The sequence below is a fragment of the Pimephales promelas genome, chromosome 13 (assembly GCF_988280905.1).
Source record: "Pimephales promelas chromosome 13, fPimPro1.hap1.1, whole genome shotgun sequence".
Classification (NCBI taxonomy): Eukaryota; Metazoa; Chordata; class Actinopteri; order Cypriniformes; family Leuciscidae; genus Pimephales; species Pimephales promelas.
Window position 1 is genome coordinate 35092690 of NC_142781.1, and position 14052 is coordinate 35106741.

Genomic DNA, 14052 nt, shown 5'->3' on the forward strand with positions numbered 1-14052 from the left:
AATTGATATTTAATGTACATTTTAATTTACAATATATATGATATTTTTCTTGTCTTTTCAACAATGTTTTTTTTTATTAATTAAATTATTTTATTTGCATACACTCTAAAAAATGCTGGGTTGTTTTAACCCAATTTTGGGTAAAATATGGACAAACCCAGCCATTGGGTAAAAAATGTAATTTAAAAATGTAACCCAATGGCTGGGTTTGTCCATATTTTACCCAGAATTGGGTTAAAACAACCCAGCATTTTTTAGAGTGTAAAAACATTTTTTTTTACAAAGTCAAACATTGTAATGTGCTTTTCCCTCTTGATTCTGAAATGAAACACGACCTGGACGAGTGTGTGTGAGATTCACCAAAACAGAAAACAAGCCCTTTCGTCAGTCCTCTTGTTTGGGCCGTGTGTGTGTGTGTGTGTGTCAGTGCCCCTGCATGTCGGCGCCCCCTGCTGGCCCCGTGGTGGCGTTCAGGTACTGCCAGCTGAGGGCCGCCAGGATCATCGCTGCCGACACACACACCGGAGAGATGTGATGCGCTCGGGACGACAGCGCCGCTCGGGACACACTCTTCTCATGGATCAGATTCAGGACACACAGCGTTTGTTCCCGGGACGGATCCGTGATGGAGACTTTCTGCAGGATCTGTGGAGAAGTACGGGATTATTAGCAGTATTTCAGTTTATTGCCAGATTACACACAAACTGAAGTCCGCACCTCCTGACTGTACTGTGTGATGATGCTCTGAACGGCGGCCATGTTTGTGGCCTGCATCATGAGCGTCACCGCCTGACCCTTCCGGATCTTCACCACGCCCTGAAACACCTGAGGATTGTTGTAGCACGCAGACAGAGTCGCTATCGCCATCACCTGGCCCGGAGGAACAACAACACATGCTCAAACATCCACAGCTCGCACAAATATACGGCAACACTTCATTTCGACAGTCCGCTTTAGACGTACGACTGACTTTGCAACTACATGTCAACTAGCTGAGTGTTAGTAGACTGTCTGCTTAATATCCTGTGATGATCCTCTACAGATATTCCACTGAATATGAGTAACTACAACTTATGAGAACCCGAACGTTTAAACATAACAGTTAGTTGACATCTAATGAAAATTATTCATCAACGACATTTTTTCACAGACGAAAACGAGACGATAACTAAATAAAAACTAGTTTTGAATGACAAAAAACTATGACGAAAATCTATTGACATTTTCGTCAACAAATAAAAACTAGACGAAAATGTTAGATAGTGACGATTAGGGTTGAGTATCGTTTGAATTTGAACGATTCTGATTCCGATTCCGGTTCCTTGTTTCGATTCCGGTTCCTAACGATTCTCGATTCCGATTCTTTTAAGAGACAGGGTCAAAAAAGTTTAGCTAACCTTGCTAACCAACGGCCTTTCTGAAGGAAATACTCCTTCTGTAAAAATACTCCTTTTGTCACAAATTTTGCATTTTGCCGAGATTTCGTTATTTTTAGAAAAGTGAAGCCACACTTTGGATCGCCGACGTAAGGTACTCATGTTCACGACCCGCGTGGTTATGCCAACACTTCCGGTAGACGCTTCTTCGTTGGTGTTGTTCAGCGGTTTCTTCTTCCGCTCGGCGGACTGTGAATATCGAAACTAGGAATCGAAATTTTAACTTTTGAACGATTCCGGGAAAAACGAAAAGTTAGTCTCGGTTCCAATCGATACTCGATTCTCGATACCCAACCCTAGTGACGATTTGGGAAGCGATCCAGTCAGAACTGATGTCCTGCGTGTGTGGTGGTAGATGCGCACATTTCTACCCCGCGATCTCATAAAACGTTAAAACATGTGATCGTCTGGGAGAATGAGTAGAGCAGACATAAATATATATGAATAAGAGTGATGATGCAAAAAAAGAGATTCATTCAGTACGGTTCTCTGTGCGCACACACCCGACCCGAAGCGCGCAGCCTGAACTGAACTGAGCTCTCTTTCGTGTCTGAATGGACAAATACACACAACATTATGTCTAAATGTCCATTTTGGACAGTATTCATGCAAACTATGTTGGTTATGACTGTATCGGATGTGCATCAGTACAATTGGATCCGCATTTCGTTGGAAATGATCCGATGTCTTAAAGTGATAGTGGCAATAAACATATGTGGTCTGTGTCCTTAATATTAATCAAGCAGCAGATGAAGAAGAGAAAAGAATATAGGCTAATACGGATGAATTATATTTAATTTATTAAAATAAAATATGTCTGCTTGAAAGAATGAAGAATGATATATTCAAGTAGTTATAAAGAATGCATAAATCATTCATTGAAAAGAAGACTGTTGTAGGCTACTTTAGGAAAAGTGGTTTTATTTAATTTTATTTAAGTGGTTAATTTTATTTTATCTGTATTGCATGTTTTTAGACTTTTAAATCATTCATATTAACAGGTTAATAGATGTTTTCTTGCATATGGGTTCGTGCATGACAGTGAAATTAGCCGAAGCTAATTTACAACATTAGTCCCTAGAAGGGCTTTTTTAGTAAAATGCAATACATGCAATACAATAAACTAACAATACAAAACAATAAGGGCTTTTTGATAAAATGCAATACAAGAATAAAAATACTAGTAGAGAGAAAAATAATGGAATATAATATAAATGCCAAAAAAAAAAAATTACAAAAAAAGGCAGAGTCGACAAGAACTAAATATGCGAACAACACTGTTCCTGAATTAACCACAATTTGTTTTTTTAAATGCCAATTTATTAGACACTTTGCCTTCGCAACTTACATACAATTTATTTTTTCTATTTAAAATGATTTTAATCATTTTGTTTGGGTTTTTGTCACTTTTTAAATTTATTTAAATTTATTTATTTATTTATTTAATATGGACATAACAATAATATTGGACGAACCAGATGCATTGTTTAAAGTGTAATAGCACGTGCTAATTTTCAACACCTGTCTATAGGGCCTTTTAATACAAACTACATTATAACTATATTATGTTTTAGTTTTATCTACTTCATTTTTCATTATTTATTTCAGTTTTAGTTGTAATATTTTTAGTGCATTCAAGTTAAATTTTGCCTTTACATTTAATTGAAATAATTTTTTTACTTTTTAGTTTTTAGCATTTTTGGTGGTGTCTGTGTGAACGGCAATGCAGATTCATCTGTGTGCAATTTCTATGTTCATTTCTATACATCCGCACCCTTATAGCATTAGATAATGTAATGTAAGATGTGCTCACTATCCCTGTGTGTGTTTATGAACGGCATTGAACTCGACGTAAACTCGACTCACCTGAGGAATGGCGCAGAAGTTGAAGACGCTCTGGTTGCGGAGGCGGGACAGGTACGCGATGACATCAGGGACGTGGCGAAGGGCGTCGGTCACCAGCAGGTTGAGGCAGGACAGGGCAGAGCTCAGGTTTTGAGGCTGCGCAAAATCCTCCAGACGGGATGCAAACTGACTCCAGGCCTGCAGCACAGAAACGACCATCAAAAACGGTAAAAAACTGTAAAATTGTATTTTTTTTGCAGCCTTTAGATATATAGATACCACGGTCTGACGTTAGCCAGGCTAAAATAAACGTTTGCCTGTTACAGCTGCATGTACCTCCTGCGGCCAGAAGGCCCGTCCCTGCTGCTGGTCCTCCAGATAGTCCCTGATGATGTTGGTCTTCTGGAGGAACAGACCCATGGAGTTGGCCAGCTCTGTGTCCCGGCCCACCTCAGCGTCCTCGAGCTGGGACGCCGAAAACAGTCGGGACAGTCCGATCCCCACCAGACCCGCCACGTAATGACAGTACTGAAGGGGAAAACCGGGACATTAAAGCGTTCATACACAGCTGGACATTCTCACTTTTATATGTATAGCACTATTAAAACAACACATGTTGACCAATGTGCTTTACTTCATCTCAGTATAAAACACAAAATTAATAGTCAGGGCTCCAGACTAAGTTTTTTTACTAGGAGCGCTGTTGCCCCTGACTGCGCAAGCAGAAAATGTAGGCGCACACCTTAAATCAGCTCGCAATGCAATTATTCAAATTTCTCCCAAAATAACTGTAATACTGACAAATTATTTAATAATAAATAGACTTAACATTATGATATGCTGTTTTATTTTAAGTTCACAGGCCTCCAGACTCAAAGTTGAGGGCAGCATCACCTCAAATCAGAACTCGAGTTATAACAAAACAAAACAAACAAACAAAAAAAAAACAATACAATAAATCACTTAGATTAATTTAGGGTGTAGATGAAGTTAACTTTAGTTATTATCACTTATAATGTCTTAATATTAATAAAAAAAAACAAAAGGAGAGAAAACATGTATGTATATAAGGACTTGGAGTGAAAATAGCCAATAAACATCCTACTGTTTACAATGTTTTTTGTTTTGTTTTTAATTTTTAATAAAATAATAATTTTAATGTTTAAATAAGAGTTTTCCAACATCTTTAAATTTTTCGTTTTAGGACAATCTTTGAAGGATGAACAAAAAAATGTGTTGATCATCACGAAAAAAATACAAAAAATAAAACATTTATATATGATATTTTAGTTTTAAAGAGCAGGACCAAGATGTGTAGGCTACGTTGTAAAAGCGTTTGACTACCGTATTTCTGTCACATCAGATTTATGGTTAGAGTTAACTTACTACATTAGCCTAAATCCATGGTGAATGTTTCTGATTTGTGGACTGAAAGCCTCCTGTAAGAGTTTCTAAAGCGTTTTCAGTCGCACACTCTCAAATTTTGGTCGCAGTCTGGAGCCCTGATAGTACAATAGTAATAGAGTAAAAATAATAAATATTATCATCAAAAAGAAGAAAGTTGCGTCTTAACCTCCTCCACTCTGATCGCCCGTGGGCGGGCAACAGAGCTACGTCATTATATTTAAACTTATTTTTTTGTGTTTCTGGAGATGCTATCACCCCATATATAGTATCATTTTAAATCTTAAAATCTCATCTTTACACAGAATATAATGATATTTGTGTATATGGAAAAAATAATTAATATATAAAGCTTTAAAAAACAATCGTCACAAAATCGCTCCTCCCCCAAAATGTCAATGCAGAAAAGTAAATATTAATATACATGTCTTATGCAACTCACAAAACAGAAAAATCCTATATCAAAAGAAAGCTCTCATTCTCAGAAATGTGACTGTGTAGTTTGTTTTATTGTTTTAACGTCTCAGTTCAAATTATCTGAGCTAATATAGCTCACATTATCAACAGAATCGGGCAGTAAAATATGATTTCTGTGAAAAAACAAAGACAAACGTCTCATTTCTGCGTCGATTACATGTGCTCTGAGCTAAAATCGGCCACAAACTCTATATCATCTTTTACCTTAGGATGTTTTATTTAAAATGAGCCCATTTGTACTTTTCTGTGAGCTCATCTTGGTAAATAATCCACTGTTATGCCGCGGATGTCCAAAACACAAAACGCGCTCGACGGAAGAAACATGCGATCTACACATCATCATCAAACCGTGCAAGCGTCCTTTAGCAATGACGATGGTATATATATCAGGCATGTGTTCAAAGCTGAGGGTGTCAGCTTTCCAATCACATGTCAATCATGTATCTAGTTTAGTCACATGATGAATCAGCCAACGAATCAGTGGAGTAGGTGGGTGGGATCACGACCGGTTTTTTTGTCTTTATTTTGCATCATGTGATTCACGACGTTGTTGATGATAGGCGAGTAGATAGGAAGTGAATGACAAGTGACAAAGACGACTGACAGATAATTTGTGGATATATTAGTATTTTTCGAGCGTTTTGAATAAAAAAAAATGCATCTGAAGATGGAAAAGCAGCTAAAAAGGTGTTCTCCTGCGTCGAAGCAATATTTGAAAAATCCAAAGGATGCATATATGCACTAAAAATGATGCTTTGCATCCCTTCGGTTATATTTGAATAACTCTTGCTCAGAATGTGATAGAGAAAAAATCTTTTTTTCTGGTAGATACAGTGACTTAGTGTAATCAAGTAATATAATCAGCAGGTCCCCAGAGCAAACAGTACATGCATCACAGATTTTTCAAAAACAGGATAAAAAATAAATAAATTAAAAAAGGCAAAATTTTTTAAGTTTATCCTAATAGTTTAAAACCTAACAATGCTATTTATGATTTTTTTCAATCTGATTTAGTAAATTTGAAGGGTTTTCTGTACAATGACACTAATTTTTTTAATTTCCTATACTGTGTGTGTCTAGGGTGAATATTTAAACTTGGGTGTGTTAAATGTAGGCGGAATTCCAAAATATGCCTTAGAGTGGAAGAGGTTAAGTTGTACTTTAGAAATACATAATGCTATTTCAAAGTTTCAAAGTCAAATGCACGATCCCCTCTCTGGCTTAACTTTTGAGTTGTTGTATGATTATACATTATATCGCATGCAGGAATGCTTTAGGATGACAGTGAAAGCACTTCTGCTAATTGGTTTGCCGAGTTATACGTGTATAAATCTACACGCATAGGGATGAACGTCAAACAGACTGTCAAACACGCATGTGAGACGGTGAGAGGTTTACTTTGTCCCACTCCTTCATTGAAGAGACTTTCTTCTCCAGGAATTCAGCCATTCCCACACCCATCCGGTGACAGATGTCCGAAATCACGTCCCGATACTCTTGGCCCAAATTCCTGAACTCCACTGAAATCTAAAGAGAATAAAAGTGTATTCAAACATAAACAATAAAGAAACTACTTTGCACTTAAAAATGCAGCATTTCACAAAGGCATCTGGACCGTAAACAATCAAAGAAAAATGTGAAAATAAAAAGACATTTTCCACTGCTTATTTGCTGGTTTTAGTGAGTCACACGTTGTTCCTGATTGAAAATTAAATGATTAAAATGTGTTTTTACATTTTTTTTTTGTTTTAATTTTATTTATTTTATTGCTATTGGCTCTGGTGTCCTATTTATACACAAGTGGTCATTCAAAATGACAAAAAATATATTATAAAAAAATATATCATTATAGACACACATGTACATTATATATATATATATATATATATATATGAAGAGTTCAGATGCAAAAGCCTCTAAGTACCATTTGAAATTTTCTTCTAGAATGATCATTTTTATCAAGCTTGTATATTTAAGTTCAGTAATTTCACTTAAATGACAATTAATAGCTAATCTTCATTGCCATTTAAGTGAAATCACTGAACTTAAATATACAAGCTTGATAAAAATGATCATTCTAGAAAAAAATTTCAAATGGCACTTAGAGGCTTTTGCATCTGAACTCTTCATATATATATATATATACTGTATGTGTGTGTGTTTAATGATATATTTTTTTATAATATATTTTTTGTCATTTTGAATGAGCACTTGTGTATAAATATGACATCAGAGCCTATAGCCAAAAAAAAATGTTTTAAAAAAATGTAAAAACACATTTTAATCATTTAATTTTGATTTTGAACATATATAAGAAGGTATACTTCTTATTCATATATATTTGATAAATTGCATGAGAAGTTTGTTTATATAATATGTGTGTGTATGTATGTGTGTGTATATATATACACACACACACACAACAATATGGTCCTGAAACAGGCCTGAATCTCTTGATGAAAAACACAATTCCTTACATTTTGATTTTGATATTGTGGTGTCACATGATGCTTGTGAGACTGACCGTGGGGAAATCCTCCAGGACCTGCCGGTCTTTCTCTCGGCTCTCGCTGAAGCTCCACTCGGGCTGATAGAGGAACGAGTGGAAGTCGTGCAGCATCGGGACCTTCTTCTCCAGCGGGATGGTCATGTCGTCTTCCACCGTGTCCAGGGCTCGAAGAACCAGGTAGAAAATACACACGGCATGCCTGAGTGAGACATTGAGGAATCAGTTCATATCCAGGGGAGCAGGGTTTATATTATAAGCCAGCTCGTATTGCTCAAGCTCCGCCCACGACCGCTGACGGACTGTCATGTATTAGCATATTTCCCGTATTAGCATATTTCCACTTCAGTGTCTTGTGTCGACACGCCCCATGGGTGAGCAGATGCTCTTTATCTTTTAAAGAGACATGCACCGACACGGGTCGCTGTGAACAGAGCTCTTCTACACAACCATTGAGGAATTTTAACCAAAGTATGTTACAAACTTTACATGAACACCCTAAAGAATCACACCAACTTCATTTCAAACCCTGCAGGGGAGTCAAGAATGAGATTTCTATTGCGTTTATAAACAACACGGATTGCGCATCAAGCAGAAGCGCAGATCTATGCTGAGCAACTGATGAAAATGCAGCAGATGCACCGGTGACCCTCGGCTGACCCTCGACTGATCCCCGTCTGACCCCTGGCGGACCCTCGGCTGACCCTCAAAAAATCATGGACATGTTCCAAAAGGGCTAAATTGACATGAAAAAAAAATTAAATAAGAGTCATACTTGTACTGTTAAATAAATGTCCTCTAGTGGAAGCGTTCGGTAGCGTTTATATAATAACCAAATTTTCCTAAATATATACATGCATGTGTGTGTATTTATATTTACAAAATAATTATACACACACAGTAACTTCCATAATAGGAAAAAAAATACTATGGAAGTCAATGGTGCAACTGTTCTGGTTATAAACATTCTTCAAAATATCTTCCGTTTGTGAAGAAATTCATACAGATTTGAAACAAAAATTCGCTCAAAAGGTGATTAACAGATAATAATAAATAGATCAGAACTATTCCATACATATAATTTAGTACCATAAAATGTTATCAAACTAAAATACTATTCATTAACAAAACAAACAAACAGTTGTGTGGGGCACCATTGACTTCCATAGTAGTATAAAAAATACAATACAAGTCACAACTGTTTAGTTATAAACATTCTTCAAAATATCTTAATTTGTGATTGGTTTGAAACAACTGTAGGCTGACAGAATTTTCATTTTGGGGTGTACTGGCCCTTTAAGAGAAATGTTAAAGGGCATTTATATATAGAAACAACTCTTGCGAACAAGTAAAAGTGTCCAAAACGACCATATGCTTCCCTCAAAACACTATTACCCGGTGTAGAGCGTCTCAAGGCCCCTAAACCCCTTATTCACTATTCCCTACGTTAGTCCACTAATACAGTTCACTTGAAGGAGTGAATGAAAACGAGTGAGTTCAGAGGGATCGGTTGTACACTCGTTATCGCAGACTGTGGGATTGAATTAGTGCACTCAATAACGTCCACTATGGTTTCGGACACCACTACAAATGGCTGTCTCTTCAAATAGCGCCCTATTTGTGACCCTAGATCCCAAAAGCAGTCACACGTCGTCGCACGGGTAAATTTGAGGCATTGGTCAAAATTATGGATTTTTCTTTTATGGCAAAAATCATTAGGATATTAAGTAAAGATCGTGTTCCATTAACTTAGATAATTAGTAAATTTCCTTTACTTTACGTTTATTTTTGTGAGTGAATGCCGCACAATCGCGAATTTAAAGGCGATTTTCTCAATGTTTCGATTTTCTTTTTTTGCCCCCTCAGATTTTCAAATAGTTGATACTCGGCCGATTATTGTCCTATCATAACAAAACACACATCAATGAAAATCTTATTTAATCAGCTTTCAGATGATATATACATCTGATTTAAAAAAATCACAATGTCACTGGTTTTGTGGTCTAGGGTCACTGTTGTTTACTAAGTGAGGTCACGCCTCTCTTAGTCTTACCGTAACTCTCCATCCAGGGCCTGGATCACCGCGGAGAAACTCCGGCTGGTCTGGTTTAGATACGAATAGCAGGTCCGCAGGGTTTCAGTCATCGAGTCCTGGCAGGAGAAGCACACATAAGCGGGGTGTCGATGAGCCCTGAACGGGTGAGGAGGAACCGCCAGTGACCGTCCTTCCATGGCGCAGCGCCGCGCGCCCGCGAGCACAGGCCACGGGCACCCGCGCTGCAGCGAGAACGAGCGCTTGAGCACGGACAGCGACACGGCGCTCTTCCCGCAAACACCAGCCATGTGCACGGATTGAGCTTTTATTTCCAATTTTCCACGTAGTACGAAATGCACACCTTTAATTTGTCAAGTCATTCGCCAGAGGGGAAGAAAAACGCCCGTCGCTCCGCGGAGCGTCAAAGCTGCGCGTTTCAGTGCGCGCGACTGTGTGATATATATCACTGTAACCTGATATGTAAACAGACTATGTGATTTTAATATTTCCCTCCCCACTTTAAACGATTAAACCAAACACGCGCACGTTTTCTGACCAACTGCAAACGATGACGCAGTTCAAGTTAAGTCATGTTTGGACACGCCCACTCAAACTTTAGTCCTGTGTTTTCCATATTCTCAGAAATATGTAGGCTATGGGAAATATGTATGAATGTATTTACTGTATTTGAACTTCTTAGTTTAAGTCCACACTTACACTTAATATTCAACAGTAGGCTATTATTGACTGACTCTGCTGATGACATAATTTTCAATTCCTGCTTTGTAGATTAAATTACATAAATTAATAATTGAGGATCTTTAAATTGGATCTGAATCAACACTGAACTGACTACAGCTGAACAACAGCCAAAATGCATTATGTTCCTGTTATAACTGAAGCTGCTATAAAGTGCTATAATAAAAATAAAGGTGACTTGACAACTTATGCCAGTAAAAAATACATAGCCAATAAAATAAATAAATAAATAAATAAATTGTACATTCTTACATTCATCTATCTGCCCATCTATGAGTGAGTCTGTGTGTGTGTAAGAGAGAGAGGTGTCTGTCTGTCTATATGGTCAGACTGTGTTCACCGAGTCTGTCCATGCTCAGGACTTTCCTCAGTTTAGGGTCTCTCTCTGTACTCAGTGTTTGGAGAACGAGTCTCATCTCTAATGCCGATCGGCCGATGCGTTTCTCTCTCACTTCAGCTCGAGCTCAGCTCTGTGTGATGGAGACTCTGTTCATCGCTATTTTTTAATTGGACATGGAATTTAATGGTTATTTGTCTATCTATCTATCTATCTATCTATCTATCTATCTATCTATCTATCTATCTATCTATCTATCTATCTATCTATCTATCTATCTATCTATCTATCTATCTATCTATCTGTCTGTCTGTCTGTCTGTCTATATATCTGTCTGTATATCTATCTATCTATCTATCTATCTATCTATCTATCTATCTATCTATCTATCTATCTATCTATCTATCTATCTGTCTGTCTGTCTGTCTGTCTGTCTGTCTATATATCTGTCTGTATATCTATCTATCTGTCTATCTATCTATCTGTCTATCTGTCTATCTATCTATCTATCTATCTATCTGTCTATCTATGTGTCTGTCTGTCTGTCTATCTATCTATCTGTCTGTGTGTCTATCTATGTGTCTGTCTTTCTGTCTATATATCGGTCTGTCTGTCTGTCTACCTATCTATCTATCTATCTATCTATCTATCTATCTATCTATCTATCTATCTATCTGTGTCTGTCTGTCTGTCTATCTATCTGTCTGTGTGTCTATCTATGTGTCTGTCTTTCTGTCTATATATCTGTCTGTCTGTCTGTCTATCTATCTATCTGTCTGTCTATGTGTCTGTCTATCTGTCTGTCTATCTATGTGTCTGTCTATATATCTGTCTGTCTGTCTATGTGTCTGTCTGTCTGTCTATCTATCTGTCTGTGTCTGTCTGTCTATCTACCTGTCTGTCTTTCTGTCTGTCTATATATATATATATATATATATATATATATATATATATATATATATATATATATATATGTCTGTCTGTCTATATATCTGTCTGTCTACCTGGCTGTCTATCTATCTATCTATCTATCTATCTATCTATCTATCTATCTATCTATCTATCTATCTATCTATCTATCTATCTATCTATCTATCTATCTATCTGTCTGTCTGTCTATATATATGTCTGTCTGTCTACCTGTCTGTCTATCTATCTATCTATCTATCTATCTGTCTATCTATCTATCTATCTATCTATCTATCTATCTATCTATCTATCTATCTATCAGTAATGAGTGTGTTTGACTGTGGATTATCTGTGTATCTTCCCCTGTGTGACCGTCCAGTTTCAAATCTCATTATATAAGAAGAAGCCTCGGGTCTCCTTTCTGTTAAACTAAACCTTCCCCTCAAATCCAGGATTAAATCAAATCCAGTGGATGCGACAGACATTGTGTTTATGCCAGAAACTATGTGGAATAATTGAAATGCAGTTTTGTTGTTTGGTACCTGCAACTGGAACTTAATTCAATCTCTGTTTAATCTTCTAAAAACACGTGTCTTTATTAGTATTATTATTATTAATCTGTCATGCGTAATGACAAATAAACACAAAACATGTATTGTGCATGGACAACATTCAAGCAGATCATATGCTGATGAATATTAAAGATAAACGCTCGAAATGCTTTTACTTACATAATCCAGTTTAGGCATAACAGAACGACATCCTCCAATTTTGTACTTAAAGAGGTTGATAATTTCTTCCGGGTGTCCTAGAGACTTGAGGATGTCCATTTTCCCCGTGTGTGTCTATTACGCGCTTTTCTTAACAGGTGAACTGAAATTCACACGCTGCTATTTCCATTCAAACTCTACAGAGATCCTGGACAACATCAACAGCGCGCAGCGACAATCCCTCACTCACACGATCGACTGACTCCTCTGATTGGCTGAGGCGTCACGGGTTTAGAGCGCAGGGACCAATGAGCGGACAGAGCGACTGGCGTGATGGCCCGCCCAGTAACCAGTCAGATGGACTCAGAGCTGTGAGCGTCTCTCATTGGTCAGACTGGTGATGACGTCAGAAGAGTTACAAAAACCGGGAAGTAGAATCACCTCAAGACGATCTTTTTGATAACATTTTTATTTCAATCTTTTTTTTACAGTCTATGATTTCAATCCTTAAACCAATTAAAAAGGAGGAGGAGATTAACTCTCTAAATTACTGGCAATATATATGGATAAAAACATTTTTCACATTTTAAAAATGAATTATGAATTATATGTAAATCATTTGAAAAAATAAAAAAAACATATATTATTGTTAAAATAGATATATTTCTCAAACTCGGTTGTTTTTCTCTTATGTTTATTAGTATTTGACAAATAAAAATGACTAGGCCAGTTATTAGTCTTTGATTGTTGCTACTTGTGCATCGTTTTGGACATTTAAAGACACGGGAAACATATGAATATAGAATCATGAGCATTTAATCAAATTTTCACATATGTTGTGTGTCTTAAAAACAACAGTTAAACATGGAGTGAGTCGTTTGCCATAGGTACAGTTATATACACTTAATACTATATAGAATAGGCTACAAGAAAAGAATTACACATTTTCTTTACAGGCTAATGAGAAAAGGCTAATGTAAAATATGATCAGCACACATTTAAATGGACTGTTTGTCACCTTTCCAGTCAGAAAGTAAAACTGTAACCCTGTTTACTCTAGAAATAAATACAAGAAGTTGAAATTAAAGGAGATCATCTGCGACAAAGATATTAAAAGGAAGTCAAAATGCGGTGAAGGTTATTTTTTAAGGAAGTGGCTTTCAGGACAGAAAGTTTTGCTAATACACAACAGTCAAAATGATATCAGCTCATATGATTATTAATATTCACGACAACATTTCCCTGCAGATGACGCAGAAAGAGAAGGGTCCATTAAAGTACAGTACGAGTGCTTTGAGCTTCACTTAAATACAGTTTATGAAGAGCAACACACAGAACGGGTAAAAATAGCAACATTTGCACATTTTCAGGAGAAAAGTGTTGTGTTTGCATGTGCAAAACGTGACGCGTGACAGCTGAACGGTTTAAAATACATACAGTACACTTGAACATAAGCTTATATCATGTTCACGTGATCCGCCGGACGCGAGGGTCTCAAGAGTTCTCAATCAGGTCCTGTGTTTCTGCTATGATCTGTTGATCGTTCACACACGTCTGATCCGATGACGAGCTCCGGGGGCCGGATGAAGAGTCCCGGGGCCTCACGCCAGGATCAGGCTGTTCCAGACGTCGCT

At 37.1% G+C, this 14052-nt stretch overlaps 2 protein-coding genes across 3 annotated transcripts in view; both read right to left on the reverse strand.

Annotated features, from left to right (window-relative positions):
* Positions 1-276: 276 nt before the first annotated feature.
* On the reverse strand, positions 277-12662 carry fdft1 (farnesyl-diphosphate farnesyltransferase 1). Of its 2 annotated transcripts, XM_039690091.2 has the most exons (8): positions 12440-12662; positions 9722-9819; positions 7687-7870; positions 6561-6689; positions 3618-3809; positions 3303-3479; positions 718-870; positions 277-645 (listed from the first exon to the last, which is right to left on the reverse strand). In XM_039690091.2, exons 1-8 carry the CDS (start codon positions 12536-12538, stop codon positions 424-426), a joined length of 1254 nt encoding a protein of 417 aa, XP_039546025.1. In that variant the 5' UTR covers positions 12539-12662; the 3' UTR covers positions 277-423. The 2 variants fall into 2 exon arrangements, with proteins under 2 accessions (XP_039546025.1, XP_039546024.1); XM_039690090.2 differs by lacking the exon at positions 12440-12662 and having other exon boundaries at positions 9722-10121.
* A 556-nt stretch (positions 12663-13218) lies between these two features.
* Positions 13219-14052, reverse strand: part of gata4 (GATA binding protein 4) — an 8258-nt gene continuing 7424 nt past the window's right edge. Inside the window, exon 6 of the mRNA XM_039690089.2 lies at positions 13219-14052. This exon is cut by the window's right edge and continues 78 nt beyond it. Coding sequence (XP_039546023.2) covers positions 14020-14052 — 33 coding nt within the window. The 3' untranslated portion in view covers positions 13219-14019.

What these genes read in the sequence shown, in the direction of transcription:
- fdft1 (XM_039690090.2), bottom strand. Translation starts at nt 10,011, where the DNA reads ATGGCTGGTGTTTGCGGGAAGAGCGCCGTGTCGCTGTCCGTGCTCAAG. An exon ending in GCCCTGGATGGAGAGTTACG is followed by an intron (nt 7,871 to 9,721) that starts GTAAGACTAAGA and finishes TGTCTCACTCAG; the next exon opens with GCATGCCGTGTGTATTTTCT. An exon ending in CAATGAAGGAGTGGGACAAA is followed by an intron (nt 3,810 to 6,560) that starts GTAAACCTCTCA and finishes TTTCCCCTTCAG; the next exon opens with TACTGTCATTACGTGGCGGG.